Source organism: Pithys albifrons, chromosome 6, assembly GCF_047495875.1.
Source record: "Pithys albifrons albifrons isolate INPA30051 chromosome 6, PitAlb_v1, whole genome shotgun sequence".
NCBI lineage: Eukaryota > Metazoa > Chordata > Aves > Passeriformes > Thamnophilidae > Pithys > Pithys albifrons.
In genome coordinates this window covers 38,753,725-38,769,058 of record NC_092463.1, presented here as the reverse complement: position 1 = coordinate 38,769,058, position 15,334 = coordinate 38,753,725, and the positions used below count along the sequence as shown (strand labels likewise).

Genomic DNA, 15,334 nt, shown 5'->3' with positions numbered 1-15,334 from the left:
AAAACCTGTATAATTTTTTTCTATAAAAGGATGTGTCTGTTTCTGCTCAGTTTTCTCAAACCTTTATTTCCTAAATATGCTCCTCAAAGGGAATACTCCAATTGGTTAACAGGCCCATTTTATCACTCTTACTAGGATGGGTGGGGATGGAAGAACTGTAAAAGTTGGGGTTGTTTTCAAATAAGCCATCCCTTGATCTACTCAGGAACTTCAATGGGATGGGACCTAAGCCCACCAGTGCCTTCTCCACTGACGCTCAAACTCTTCCAAACTTTGGCCCTAAGACTGCAAAAGCCCAACAAAGATTATTCACTGGTTAACAGACTTGTAACCTTCGTATATAGAGTCCTCAAAAATACTTACCTAAGAAGTGAGAGAAGATATTTTTGAGCTTTTCAGTGGTCTGGGAACCAACCTCTCAAACCAGTATCAATTCAAAAAGAAGTTCAGTTTCATAAAAGTGTGTCTAACTATGCCTAATTAGCCACTTCCTTTTTCACATCCCTTGTAAACTCCCCAGACATAGTCACACGTTCTCAGTAGCATTACCATGCCTGGGGAATGCTGGTTACTACTGTGACTGAGCACCTTTCGAGGCCAAGATCTCCAGCAAGGAAATTTCAGCCCAGGGCTACAGTATGGTGTTGTTTTCAGTTTTAATTAGCTTCCATTCTGTGTGATCTGCCTTCACCCAAGTCAACCTGAAATTATTTTTCAAGACTGCACAAGAGGCCTGGCCTTCTTCATTGACATAGTTACAACCCATGGTTGGTTACAATTGCCATTTAAGTAATTCAGGCTCATCTACCTGTACATGTCCATGCTGCCCAGAGCTGGGGTGGGGGGTGGGGGGGTGGGTGTTGTTTACTTTTTTTTCTTCAACATTTGTTACATCATTTCACTGTGGACCCAATATAAACTTTTTAGATCGTAATCTCCAGAATCAATTTTTGCCCTAAGCCATGCAGGGCTATTATATTTAGAGGTATTAGTGAATACATGCAACTGCTAGAGGGCCACACAGCTTTTATTTAACTCTTATAGCTCATACATAACCTCCAGTTGCTTCCAGGTAACTCGAGAATCAGGGAGAGAACAGTTCTGTGTGCACTCCACACACACCTGTCACGGGTGCCCTGTAGGACACGGAAGCCTTGTGCGAGTGGCAGCCCCGTCCACAACGCTCACAATGCTCATGAACGGCGGCCCCGCACGGCCGGCGCCCGCTCGGAGCTCGGGGTGCCGCCAGAACATCGCACCCCGCCGCCCACGGGCACCCGCCCCGTGACTGCCGAACGCCGCCGGGCGGAGGGCGGGGCCGCGCGCGCCGTCACGGCGGGAGCGCGCCCGGTGTGCGGACGCCCGTCGGGGAAGGCGCGCGCGCGCGCCATCGCCAGCGGCCCCGGCACGGCGCGGCCCCACGCGCGAGCGGCGTGTCATGCCTCGCGCACGGGCAGGGGAGGGGCGGGAAGGGCGTGGCCCCGCGGCGCCGCGGAGCGGAACTGCGTCGGCGGGCGGGCCCGGCCAATCGGCAGCGCGCGGCTGGCGGGGCGTCGCGAGGCGGCTGAACCGCGCGGCCGCCGCCGCCCTCCCGCCCCCCGCGCTCGGGCCGCACGGCCGCGCTCCGGTACCGGCCTCGCGGGGACGGCGGAACAGCGAGGGGCAGGGGCAGCGTGGGCGGACACGTGACGGGCCGCGGCGGCCAATGAGGACGGCAGGAGGTCGCGCGTGGCGGGCTCGGGCCGCGTGGGCCGGGGCGGTGCCGGCGGCGCGCGGGGACAGGTACGAGCCGCCCCCCCTCCCCTCCGAACTTTTTCACTCGAGCTGGCGCGAGGCGTGCGCGCGTCACGTGAGCGCGGCGGCCGCCCAATCACGCGCCCGCGCGCGCTGCCTCTCCGCGCGACCGCCGCCGCGTTTGAGGCGCGGGGGCCGCGCGCTCTCCTCACGCGCCGCTCTGTGCGGGGCCCCGGGCGGCGGGCAGCGGTCACCTGACCGGGGTGGGGGATGTTTGTTCAAAGGGACCGAGCGGCCCCGCATCCGGGCTCTCCGGCCGGCAGTAGTCGGGTGAAGCCCGGCCCCGGGCTGCTGCTGCTCCCGGAGCCGTCGCGCTCCTCGGAACTGGAGCCCGGTGGGGGCGTAGCCGGCTCCGCCCGTGAGACGGGGCTGGGCTGCCGAGAGAGTCTCTCCCAGGCTGCGGCTCCGGTGCCCCCGGGCGCCCCGGCAGCCGGCGCGGGGGCGGGGCGGGCGGTGCGCGTGCGCCCCGGCACGTCGCGGAGGGCAGCCGCGCGCGCGGCAGCGGCAGTTGGTGGCCTTTGGTACCGTCCCCGTTTGAACTCCTGGTTCTGAGCTGATGGTGCGGAGTTTAAGACGGGGCTGAAACGCAAAGGCGAGCTCAGTGAGTAGTGGGTAGGCACGAGGGACAGCGACTTTCAGTAGCCCGAGGAGAAGAACGGTTTCTCTGTGGTTGGAACTTCTTGTGTGACTTCTTAAGATGTCAAATCTTACACAACGGTCACTTTGCCTTACTCCCAGTGTGAACTGTCGGAACTCGTGGGTCGTCTGTAATCGCACCTGATGGAACGGGCTAAAGCCCCGAAGATTTGAAGTTGCTGCAGACTCTGAAAAGCAAAGACTGTGTAAAGATGAGGGCAGGCTGTGATGCTTTGGTCTTGTCACTTCCCAGTGTTCTGCCCAGTGCAGCTGCAGCACCTTTTCAGTGCCCTCAGGCACAGTGCCTTCCTTTTGAGTTTGTACTGAGGACTGGAAAGTGGAATTGATTCGGCTTGAAAAGTGTTATTCTGGGTCAGTGTTTTTGTGAGTGTTTATGTCAGGAAAAACATAGTTCTTAGGCCTGACAGAGATGGGCAGCATTCATTCACTTCTGTATTCCTGCTGGCAGCAGCTGCCTGTTAACCTCACCTGTTGCTGGCTCAGTGTTGGTATAGGTACTGCTGTGCCTGCCATAGGAAGGAAACGCAACTAGAAGAAACCAGTGTTAGTCCCATTTGTGAATAAAAGAAATTCTTGGAACTTATTCCACTTCTTCACTTACACACAAATCCACTAGATCATTTCTGAAGTATGCAGCTGTGTATGTTGGCTTTTTAAAACCTAATTTCTTAAGGAATGGGAAGCAAAAGACATTCTTTTTACAAAGGAATGAGAAAGAACTCTCCTCTAAGAGGAGGCTGTTTTCTGTTCGCTGTTTCACAGATGGCAGAGGATCTACTAAAAAAACCTCAGCTATGGCATATGCATAGGGAACAGTGCCATTAGCTGTGACATCAGCAAGGCTTACTTGGTGTCTTGTTCTTCCATAATTAAGGATGTGTTTTGGTGTGTAGGTTTGCGTTTTTCTTCTTTCTTAAGATTGGGTGACCTTAGAACAACGAATCAAATTACAATGGTGGAGTTGCTCTTCTCTCTCCACAGAAAGATGGAACGTGTTTTCACTGCTGAATTTTGGCTGTTTTTAGTACCTGTGATAAATCCTTCAAATATCTTTTGCTTAACTGGAGAAGAAAGAAAGGAATGAAGATTATATGTGTGAGAAGGATGATGAAATCTTGTCATGAGAAGAAAGCAATCAGAAGAAAGCTTTTTTTTTGTTTTAAACAAACCCAGACCAGAAAGGCAGTAAGGGATGTGAACAGCCAAAAAGACAGAAAATTAATGTGGTAGGCACCCAGCTACAAGAAAAATGCATTTATTGCTACAGTCACTAAATTCAGGAAAAGCCAGTTTAGAGAATGACAGGATTGTTAATCAAATACTTGTGGTGATGGTATTGTGCTCTTTTGCTGACTTGTGTAGTGCAGTGCTTTCTGCTAATGTGGTGTGGCTTTATTTGGCATCACTCTGCTTTTTACCATAACTTAAAAGGGGAATGCAGGTTCCTTGGTAGTTCTAACTTGATGAGCCATTGGTGACTGTAGCAATGACAGGTGCTATGAAACAACTGGATGAGTAGGACAGTCCTGAGCTCAGGTGAGGGCATTTTATTTGCCTTTTTTTGATTTTTCTATGATGTAGACAAGATTCCCAAATGAAAACTCACATATGTGATAAATGTTCCTCATTATGGCAGTAAAGGCCAGAATCCATCAAAATATTGCTGTTTCTGCTGATTATGGCTTGCTTCTGCCAGTGTAGCAAAAGGCATAACACAGTGCTTTATTATTTTGTATTGTAATTTTTAGTAGTTGAAATAATAGTATAATGAACAAATACAACATTCATTGAATTTATGAGTAATGGGCTTATCAGTGACTGATAAAATATGGAAAGGAATGTGAATACATTCACTTAAATGTAGCATGTTGTGTACAGATAAAAAAAAGAGCATTTATTTCTAGTGAACACTGGCTTTTCTCCCTACCCTCTCACCACTGGTTCATACTTTGTATAAATCACAGAGTCATTTAGGTTGGAAAAGACCTCCAAGGTCATCAGGTCCAAACTTTGAACCTATCACCCCCTTGTCAGCCAGACCATGGCACTAACACACCCAGTTTTATGTGTAGGAACAGTTTCCCACAAGTTCAGGTAACTCTTGAGAGATTACAGAATGTCGTGCACAGGATTGCAGGGTCAATGCTGTTTAACAAACTACTCACTTTGTGGGGAGGTTAATGTTAAGACTCTTGTGGCAAAGTACAAGTATTGGAAAGGTGAAGCAGGTGATTCTCCCTCCCCCCAGGTATGTGCCCTGTTCCTCCAGCAACAGCTTCTGCTTTTGCAGACATGCAGCTCTCAGTTGGTGAAGCATTTTCTGAACTACATCTATTCATCCTGCAACAACTGGGGCTCAGAGCATTAAGTGAATTTTGTTTCAGTATAAAGCAGTGCTCTGGGCTGAAATCGTGCAGTGCACGAGCTGTGTCATGCTTGCTTTGGGGATAAGTGCTTTCTGTCTGCTGCTGCTGGAGCGTGTGTTTCAGCTCAGTGTGTTTGTATCAGCAAGAAAAGCTAAATCTGAATTTTATTTTTTTAACCTACAGCAGTCCATTTCTTACAATATTTTTTTTTCTTATTCTCATATTTTGTCTGGATTGTATAGACATTTACATCTTTGTTCTTTAAATCTTCTTGACACTGAATTCTGTTTCATCACTATAGCTAAGGAAAGAACTTAAGCTAGTTTTATATCATAGATAACATTATGTAAATTTTTTTTAAGATACATTTAGGCTGGGATTCTGTTCCCTAAGGACAGAGGTCTGGAGTTGTCACAGATGCTGGAAGTTTTTAGAGTCTGTGTAGAGCAAACATTCAGCTCTGGGAGGCCGGTGCTTGCCTGGAGGAGCAGTTGCAGCCAGTGGGGCTGGTTATGGCATGAGACATGGGACTAGATAACTTTCTTACAGTGTAATCCAACCCGGGGTTTCAGAATTAACAGTTTCCTGCGGGCTGCTGCTGTCAATTATTCTCCAAATCATGCTAAAGAAAGCATGTTTTTTGTATTTTAACTCTTCTAGTATGCATATTGTGCAACACTTCTGACTGTAACATCACTAGATTTTCAGGTCTTTAAATGTTTTTGGGGTTTTTTGGGTGTTTTTAAAGGCCAAAATTTGGGATTTTTTATGATTGTCAGAACTACCTGGTTGTAGTTAGTAATTAAGTTGTAGACTACTATAATAAACTGCTGACTGCTGCCGTGGGTGTCTTACATTGCCAGTCGGTTTTGATAGCTGTTGTTTTCAGCTAGTGAATGTATGTACAGCTAGTGCTCATTTTTAGCCAGTGAATTTGAGAGCTGAAAGCCTCCTTTGTGCTCCAGTAATGTTCCTGCAGCAATGCCTTTCAAAGTATACAGTGTAACTGAAATGTCCTGTCGTGTATCTGTTAGTGTAGCAATCTTTGTATTCTAACCAAAAAGGGAATTGCTAACAAAAAGTGTAATCGACACCTCGTCTGTATTTTCCACAAGTTGGCTGTTCTGTTTTGTGTAACTGTGTCTACAAGGTATGTTCCTCTGCCTCATGTATCTTGAGGAAACCCTGGTCCTTGTGAACCCCCAGCTTCTGATTTAGTACTGAATTTCACTGATTTTTTTTTAACATAGGTTAGAGATAAGAGTGGCTGAAGAACACACTTTGTTGCTGCAGCTTCAGCTGGCAATCTATAGACTGCTGGGTGGTGAAAGTTACTCTCTGTTAGTTGTAGCATGTAAGATTGCACTGGTGCTTTTTGCTTGTAGGTGTTACTGAGAGGAGTGTGGTTTACTGGATACTGAAATGCAGTTTGTAAAGACTAGTTAATACTTTCAAGGTGCTGCAAAGCAGGGAATATGTCTGGAAGAAGCATTTTGGAGAAGAGTGTACTACTTGTTAGTGAACTTCAGCATTTCAAATACTACCATCACATTACTGGCTAGTATAAGGTAACTCCATCTGATCATGGAGGACAGGATTCAGTAGGTGCAAACCAGTTAATTTCTGTGTTGCCAATTGAAGTTTAGTACAAACAAGGCCTTAAAACTAGTTTTTGTATTGATCTAAATGGGATGTAGTTCTTTACTGCAGTCTCCTGTTTCTTTGTCAGCCATAAGCTGCTAAGAACTGGTTTACTTAAGCTGGTGGGAATCTGTAGTACTGCTGTGATTTCCGCTGGTTAATCTGTTCTCTTGATAAACTAGGGGTTCTGCTTTTGCTGTAGGCAAGCATTTCCACCTGCCCTAGGTAAAATTGTAGTAAAATCTCTGGCAATGTCAACAGTCTCTGGTTTGTTTCTTTTGTCATCATTGGAACATGTGGCTTGTGGGCTGTGAATATGGGGCACTGTCTGGTCTTCCCTTCTTTGCCTGCTCTTAGTCACACAAATGGCTCTCTGAATAAAAGAAGACATTTCCATATTGTCATTGTTCAGAAACATATTGGTTAAAACAGAATACTGCTATGGCTCTGAAACTTGATGACCGCTATACTGAGTATGTGATTGCTGTAGGTATAAAATAACTACTCCTGAAATTGGTGTAACCACTTCTGACTCGATTTGTTAAGGGAAAAATATTGTGCTGAATCCAACAGCTTGAGGCTGCTGCAGCTCTACAGCCCCGAGTATAAACAGATGTAAGGCTGAAAATGTATTCCCAGTGGGCACAAACATAGGGCACATGCACACATGACATTTACATGAGAACACGTCTGGCCACACCGATCAGGCAGACATACAGATACTTAGGAGAACACAGAAGAGACAGCCTTATCCTGCTCCCTTCCCTTTCTAAGCAGGCGGAGGTCACACACATACATAGATATATAAATATAGATGTGTATATGTATGTACTAGGTGGATACCCTCCAGCAGCTGAACTTAGACCCTCAGTCTGACCAGCAGTTGGTTCCAGGATCCCAGTCTCCCTGGTTGCTGGTGTGTGAACACTTAAACTCCTGAGGCCACAGTACTGTTACCAGCTCTGGCACATACTGGCTGTCTCTTGGCTCGCTGAGACTGCCCTGGTTGCCTGATGTCCAACACTCCTCCACCCATATGATTTAGCCTGTGAGAGTGACATAGGTGTGCATACACATGCAGAGCTGGTGGCACTCCCCTCATCCTTCACACAGACCTGTGTTACTGTTTTGATGCTCATTTGTCAAGTGTCTTAAAAACGTATTTCCATTAGTTACGTGCTTCTGAGATGATTTCCTGTAGCATAAACCTGTGTTTCCAAGAAAACTTCAAAGGGGTGTTGGCCTTTCATAACGTTGCTCTTCTTTTGCCCATGAGTCCAGAAAAACCCAAATTGAGGAGCAGCCCTGGCAAAGTCAGAGTTTGTAGCAGGCAGCAGTAAGTGCAAAATTCAGATCTACAGGGGAGTCTGATGTTGCCCTGCTAACTCTGATGTCTTGGCTTTCTGGCATCACTGTGACTGGGTCTTTTTCCTTAATGGATCCATTGTGGATACAGTATTGTAAAATAAATATCTCTAGTGGAAAAGGGGACCAAGGGCCTTCATGGAGGTGCTTTACCTGCACCCATGATGTATTTGGGTGTGAATTCACTTAACATGGAGAGTTCTGGTTTAGTGTGCTTGTTCTCAAATGCCTGGTTCATAATACAGGATTTCCTTGCTGGATGTGAAGGCCTGCCAGTCTGGGTGTGGGTGGCACCTGCTCAGAGAGGTGTTGAGGATGGTAGGGCTCTGCCAGGGTCGTGCCTGGGCTGTGCCGAGTCCGTGACACTGGGGAGGGCCCGGGTAAAGGGGCGCGGTGCCCGCGGGTTTCCCGGGGAGCGGCGGCGCTCCCGAGCGCGGGGCGGGGAGGTGCGCGTTGTGTGCGCGGAGGGGGCGGCGCTGCTTTGCCCTGGGAGCGGGGATGGCGGGGCCGGGCCCGTCCGCCGGGGGGCGCTCTGCGCACGGGGCCTCGCGCGCGCCAGTCGCGCGGCCGCGGCGGGTGTTTAGGCCCGCGCGCCGGCGCCCCGCGGGGCCTCATGGGCCGCCGGCGCGTGAGCGGTGCGCGCGCCCGTTCGAGAAGTTTCCCCGCGCGCGCGGCGCTGCGCGGGCCGGGCCGGGGCGCGCGGCGGGCCCTGCGCGCGGCGCGGGCACGTGACGGGCAGGCGGGAGGGAGGGGGGTGCCGGCCTCCGGCACGCCTGCGCGCGCTGCGGCGCGGTGACGTCAGCGCGGTGCGCACGCACGTTGTCCCCAGCTGGCGGACACACGGTCCGCGTGAGAAAGGAAGCGGGAGGCCGCGCGCGCCTCGCGCACGGTAACGAGCGGGGAGCGGGGCCGCGCCGGGGGCAACGGCCGCGTCGCGCGCGTGCCCCGCGCCGCTCCCCGCGCTCCCTCCGCCCGCCGCCCGAACTGCGAAAATTGACACCAGGCGCGGGCACGAGGCGGCAGGGCCCGGGCGCGCCCCGCCGGCCACGCGAGGCGCCGCTGCGCGGGGGCCGCCACGCAAGCGCCGGCGGCGCCCGCCCCGCCGGGCAGGGCCGCGCCGGGTCCCGGCGAAGGGCGGCGCGGCTTCCACACCTGCGCCGGCCCCGCTGCCCTCCGGCGGCCGGTGCGGGCGGGTGGTTCCGGCCGCGCCGCTCCCTGGTCGCTGCCGCGGGCAGCGGCTGTTGGCCGCCATCCCGAGGCTGCGGGCTGGGGCCTGTCCGGCGGGGAGGGGGCCCGGGGGGCGGAGAGCGCTCAAAGCGACAAGTGCGGCGCTCGGCCCGCGGCCGTGACGCCACCTGCCCCAGGCGGGGCGCGCTCGGCTCTCGCCGGCGCGCCCGGGCCGGCCCCTCCGGGTGCTCGATCGCTCGCTCGGTGTTGACCGGGAGCGCCGCGCGCGCGGCGCCCGCTGCCATTGGGCGCGCGGATCGGGGCTCCCAGCGGGCGCGCGCGGCGGCGGCGGGCGGGGCCGTCCCGGGGCTCGCGCCGCTCCCCTTCCCGCGGTGCCTCGCGGCGCCGCCCGCCCCGCAGCGCCCAGCGCGGAGCCGCGTCCCGCGCGCGGGGCGGGGAGTTGGGTGGGTGGGTGGGTTGGTTTGTTTGTTTTTGAGACGAACGTTCTCACGTCTGATTATCCCGCTGTGAGCGGGTCGCGGTGCGGCTTGGCGGATGTTTTACTGCTGCAGTCTGGAAGGATGCTGCTTCTCCAATACAAGGTCTGCGTGTAGAGAAGCGAAATACCTGACACTGTGTAGAACTTCAGTGTCAACAAATGCACACATTTTCCATGAAATACTGAATTAGAGTATGTGCTGTAACAAAACAGGCTAGTGTATGTAACCAGGTGTAGTAAAATGTGTGAAATTGCTCGTGTTAGCGCTGAAATAAGGCACGTTTTGGTTACTCAAGTTGCACGTAATGACATTGTAACCACACCTAGTTGCACGTAATGACATTGTAACCACACCTAGGTTAGGCTGACTGGATACTTTGTGTAGCACGTGGTAGAAATAACTATAGCAGTGCAACATAAGAACTTTAAATATTGAAAACAGAACTTGTTACTCAGTAGGTCTTTATATGCATGGATTTTTTTCAGAATGCATAGTTGTCGAACCTTTTTGGATTTTTTCTTTTTTCTGGTAGGTGTAAGTTCTACCTCAGGTAGATTTAAAGGTACAGGCGGTCTGCATATCTTAAATCAGATTTGAAATCACTTTGTTTGTGTGTTTCCTTCATAAGCCAATACAATTTTGGTACATACTGTGCAGCAGTAATGGGAACTCACATTATGACTGTACATTCACTGTACGTATAAATGTGTTGCCTGTGCATATTGAGAGGGTAGGTTGGTGGAAAACCACATACAACATAGGCTGTGATTTCCTTCTTGCCAGTCTGTATAGTTGTGATGAATTTTTCTATTGTGTTTGTATAGATGAACTTGCAAAAGATTATTTTGGGGATAGCTTTCTGTATTGCTGGGACTTAGTGTGTGACCTACTGCAAAAGCAGAGCAGTATCCTTAAATTGGAAAATACGAAGCTGATCCTGAACAGCCCATTCATTTTGCATCCCAGAGGTTGTTAAGGAGTTTTCAGGGGGTGGGTATTTGTGAATGTTTTTGTGGGGAAGAATTTCCTCTGCAAAGTAAAACTGAAAACCAGATCCTCCAGCTTCACAGGTATGAAAATCCGTGCAGAACAGTTTTGGTTTATTTCCTCTGATTTAACTTTTACATTCACTTTTAAGGTATGAAGTATAAAGGGTGGTAATAGATCTCTCCTATTTCCTAGGTGTCCAGAACATTTATCATGGAATATAAATTGCCTCCTGAGCTCTGAGGTCATTTGCCACATGCATGTGGCAACTGGTTTGCATAGAGGAGTGTTTCCTTCTACAGTACTCCAGTCCTAACAAAATAAATATGTCTTACTAAATGCCCAGTTCACTTAAAAGTCATGAATTTGAGTTGATTCTCTGGTAAGACCAGTAGCTAGCTCATAGGTTCATGGAATGGTTGGGGTTGGAAGGAACCTTAAAGGTCACCTAGACTCAACCTTCCTGCCATGGACAGGGATGCCTTCTGCTAGAGCAGGTTGCTCAGAGTCCCATGCAGCTGGCATTGAACACTTCCAGGGATAGGGCATCCACAGCTTCTCTGGGCAACCTATTCCAGTGCCTCACCAACCTCACAGTAAAGAATTTCTTCCTAATACCCAAAGTAAACCCATCTCTTTCATTTTGAAGCCATTCCCCCTTGTCCTATCACTGCATGCCTTTGGAAACAGTTTCCAAATTTCTTCTAGACTCCCCAGAGCCTTTTGCAGGCTGAACAACCCTGCCTCTTTCAGCCCGTCTTCACAGGAAAGGTGCTCCAGCCCTCTGACCAGCTGCACACTCATTCCCAAAGGCCAATGTCCTTCCTCTGCTGGGGACCCCAGAGCTGGATGCCAGTACTCCCGGTGGCATCTCACCAGAGCAGAGCAGAGGGGCAGAATCCTCTCCCTCAGTGTGCTGGCCACGCTGCTTCTGATGCAGCTCAGGACACACTTGGCTTTCTGGGCTGTGAGTGCACATTGCAGAGTCATGTCCAGCCTCATCCACCAGCAGCCCCAAGTCCTTCTCAGCAGAGCTGCTCTCCATGTGTTCATCCCCCAGCCAGCATTGATACTGGGGGGCTGCCCTGACTTAGGTGCAGCACCTTGTGGTTGGTCTTTTTGAACCACTTCTCTTGAGTGTTTGTTCATCCAGGTCATTTAGGAATGTTTAGCTTCACCACTCACCTATCCCATATGGACCCTTGAGGGACACCACTTGTCACTGATGTCCATTGAGCCATCGATCACTACGGTCTGGATGCAACTGTCCAGCTGTTTTCTCATCCACTGAACAGTCCACACATCAAATTCATTTCTTTCCAGTTTACAGAGAAGGGTGTCACAGTGGACTGTGTCCAGATAGACAACATCCATAACTCTTCCCGTGTCCACCAGTGTAGTCACTCTGTTGTAGGAGGCCACGAGGCTGGTCAGGCAGGACTTGCCCTTTGTGAAGCTGTGCTGGCTGTCCCACATTGTCTGTTCTCCATATACCTTAGCACAGCTTCTAGGAGGAGCTGTTTCCTGATCTTCTCAGGCGCAGAGGTGAGGCTGACAGGTCAGTAGTTCTCAGGGTTCTCTGTTCTGCCTTTTTAAAAAATGGGTGCAATGTTTCCCTTTTTCCAATCACCTGGGACTTCACCTCACTGCTATGACTTTTTCAATGTTATGGAGAGTGACTTGGCACATCAACCAATTCCCTTAGGACTCTGGGATGCATCTCAGCTTCTAGTGGTAGTGATTTACTGTGGTCTTTGGTTCCCACCAACGGGACATTTGATATAAGAATCAATCATTTTTTGTCAGTGTTGTAGTTCACATTTAATACAGATGAAAATAGAAACATCTGGATGTGGAAATAACATTCTTGAGATTAGCAGAAGTGCCTATTTTAAATTTTCACATAGAGAAATGTACAGGCTATTTGAAAAAGGAAGTAGTTTATGATCTTTTGTTGGAGTGTTTACATGATCCTTAACCTGGGAGGTAGACAAACAAAAATAGAATTGTGTATATGCAGATAAAAGTAATGTTTTTAGTTCCCTAAACAGTGATTACACTAATCATAACAGTTCAAATGTTTTCTTGTTTGATGTAAGTTATTTCCATAATTCAGAAGACAAAAGTAGCTGAGGTCCAAAGCTTGGCATTAATCTACTTTTTCCCTTCTTTTAGTCTCTGGCTTTGACAGACATTAGAAGTTCTTTGGGTGTGGGGGAGAGTTGTAAGCAAAGAAATTCCAACCACACAAACTTAGTTGTTTTCAAAATTCAGTGAAAGTGTTTTTAACATTCCTTTAAAATTTTGGAAAGTTTTAGACCTCATGGAGCTCGTTCTTTCTGGCAAGACTTTTGCATTTGTGTCAGAAATGTGCCATTTGCTCTCCTGAAAACTTCTGCATGTTTTGCCTAATTGTTGTTAAGCAAGTGATATGAAGAGTTGAGGCAAGGTCAGAAAAAAAGAGGACTTTGAAATACCAAGCAAACCAAAGTGTTCTTTTGTGACAAAGCGTATATGAAAATGCAGTTGAAAGGTATCGTGGTCCCCACGTTTGTAAGGTTGAAATTATATACACATGTGATTTGTTACACCCTAATCGTGCTTGATTTTATAGTACTGGTTATCTTAAAAGTTTTAATGGGGAGAACTATTAACAAAAACGATGTATCACAAGATTTAATTAGTTTCATAGACTGTATTGGAATGATTTTAACTGTGTTCTCCCTTTCTTCCAGAATGTTGAACACACATAAAATATTACCAGAACCGTGTGGAATTTGCCTTTGATTTGAGAAACTGTGAGAGGGCTCATCATGGAGAAGCAGCAAATTGTCTTGGCCAGCCGGGATGGCGGGACTGTGTCTGGTGCAGCACCTGCTTTTTTCGTCATCTTGAAACAGCAGCAGGGAAATGGAAAAGCTGACCAAGGAATCCTTGTAGCAAACCGTGATGCTTGTGCTCTTGCCAGCAGTGTGTCAACTCCAGTGAAACCCAGAGTCAAGACCTGCCTCCCGGCTGACTGTGTCTCAGGTGGCATCACTGTCACCCTGGATAACAACAGCATGTGGAATGAATTCTACCATCGCAACACAGAGATGATTCTGACAAAGCAGGGGAGGCGCATGTTCCCGTATTGCCGCTACTGGATTACAGGTCTGAATTCCAGTCAGAAGTATATCCTAGTCATGGACATATCTCCTGTGGATAATCACCGATACAAATGGAATGGCCGTTGGTGGGAGCCCAGTGGGAAGGCAGAACCACATGTTCTTGGACGAGTGTTTATTCATCCAGAATCACCTTCCACTGGCCAGTTCTGGATGCACCAGCCGGTGTCCTTCTACAAACTGAAACTTACCAACAATACCCTGGACCAGGAGGGTCACATAATCTTGCATTCTATGCACCGTTATCTGCCGCGGCTTCACTTGGTGCCTGCAAACAAAGCCACAGAAGTCATTCAGCTTAATGGCCCTGATGTGCATACATTTACCTTTCCACAGACAGAATTCTTTGCGGTTACAGCCTACCAGAACATCCAGATTACCCAGCTGAAAATAGATTACAATCCCTTTGCTAAAGGATTCAGAGATGATGGGTTGAATAGTCGACCTCAGCGTGATGCAAAACAGAACAGTAACTTGGAATTGGAAGGAGGAGATGTTTTTAGTCCTGCTGGCATTTGTGGTCGCCCTGCTGAAGTTGATGCAATAGAAGTGCATCAGAGAAGTTTAGAGTCTCCACTGATGGGTCAAAACCCATCAGACACTGAGCTTAACAAAGAGTCCTTTAATGCGGGAGACTTCCTGAGTCTCCTGGACACTGACCTGTCTTCAAGTGTTATGCCAAAGCTAAAACAGGAAGTCTCTGAAAGGTGGGTTAACACTGCATTTTTAGTACAAATACTTTTTGAATGGGACATTTGGTGAACAAATAACAGGATGCTCAGTGTACAGATTTGCAACTAAGAGTTGCATGACCTGAAATGGCAGAACACTTAGTATTACTAAAAGCTTTTCTTTGCTGGAACAGTCATGTGTCAATCTGGGCTTTCTAAGGTGTTTGAGGAGTGCAAGAGTTCAATTATTTTCTGTGTTGGTTTAGCTTCCTTTGTTAAAAAGCGTTGAGGGATTTTTCTTAACTCTCTTAGCATTTTTAGAAGGCTAAATTTATTTTTTCAGAGATTTAAATAGCACATTGCAGTCTCCAAAACACTGCCTTTTTTTTAGGATTGCTTACCACAGTGATGTGCTGTGTCTGTAGCTTCAGTTTTCACTAATGGATGGTGTGTGGTGTGTGGGTATTTAGGCTGGGTATGTGTAGGGATTGCTGCAGGGCAGTTGTAATTGGCAGCACATCACTGTTTTGTCAATAACTGCTTGGTGTGAATTCTTGTATTCCACAAAGCAGTGTGAGGTACTCTGCCTGCTGGCAGTCAGTTGCTTTGCTGTGAGGTAAGAGAATCTGCACGCAGGGAAGTACTTCAGAATAATTTCATTTTGCTAAAGTAAGCCTGGCAAACCCAATGATTTTACTGCCCCTTTCACATAGTTTCCAAAATGTAAGCAATAGAATAAAGCAGACAGTGAATAATTAATGTGTGTGAGGAGATGCTAGAGGTATTTTGAATGTGAAGAAATTATTGAGAGGTTTTTCTCCTGCCATGTTGCTTCTTGTCACTTTGTCACTTGAAATTGCAAAGTTCTCCATACTGTGACACTTTTTTGAGTTTAGTTGTAAAAATTCCTAAGAGTACTAGAATTGTTTGGAGGTCTAGAGTGCCCTAACCTTTTCTGCAGTATTTTCCAGTGTCAGTATTAGGAAGAAGAAAGTCTTCTAGACTTCTTATATTCCTAA

The 15,334-nt window shown here is 48.5% G+C and overlaps 1 protein-coding gene across 9 annotated transcripts in view; it reads left to right on the top strand.

The window, feature by feature from the left end:
• Positions 1-1,519: 1,519 nt before the first annotated feature.
• The window catches only part of MGA (MAX dimerization protein MGA), a 61,737-nt gene continuing 47,922 nt past the window's right edge, over positions 1,520-15,334 (top strand). For 6 of the 9 annotated variants that reach the window (XM_071558379.1, XM_071558382.1, XM_071558381.1 and 3 more), the window contains exons 1-2: positions 8,634-8,712; positions 13,213-14,351. In XM_071558379.1, the coding sequence (XP_071414480.1) occupies positions 13,291-14,351 (1,061 nt within the window). In that variant the 5' untranslated portion in view covers positions 8,634-8,712; positions 13,213-13,290. Of the gene's footprint in view, positions 1,783-8,633; positions 8,713-9,563; positions 9,593-10,490; positions 10,561-13,212; positions 14,352-15,334 lie in introns of those variants that run through there. The other 3 variants (XM_071558376.1, XM_071558377.1, XM_071558378.1) reach the window with 3 other exon arrangements.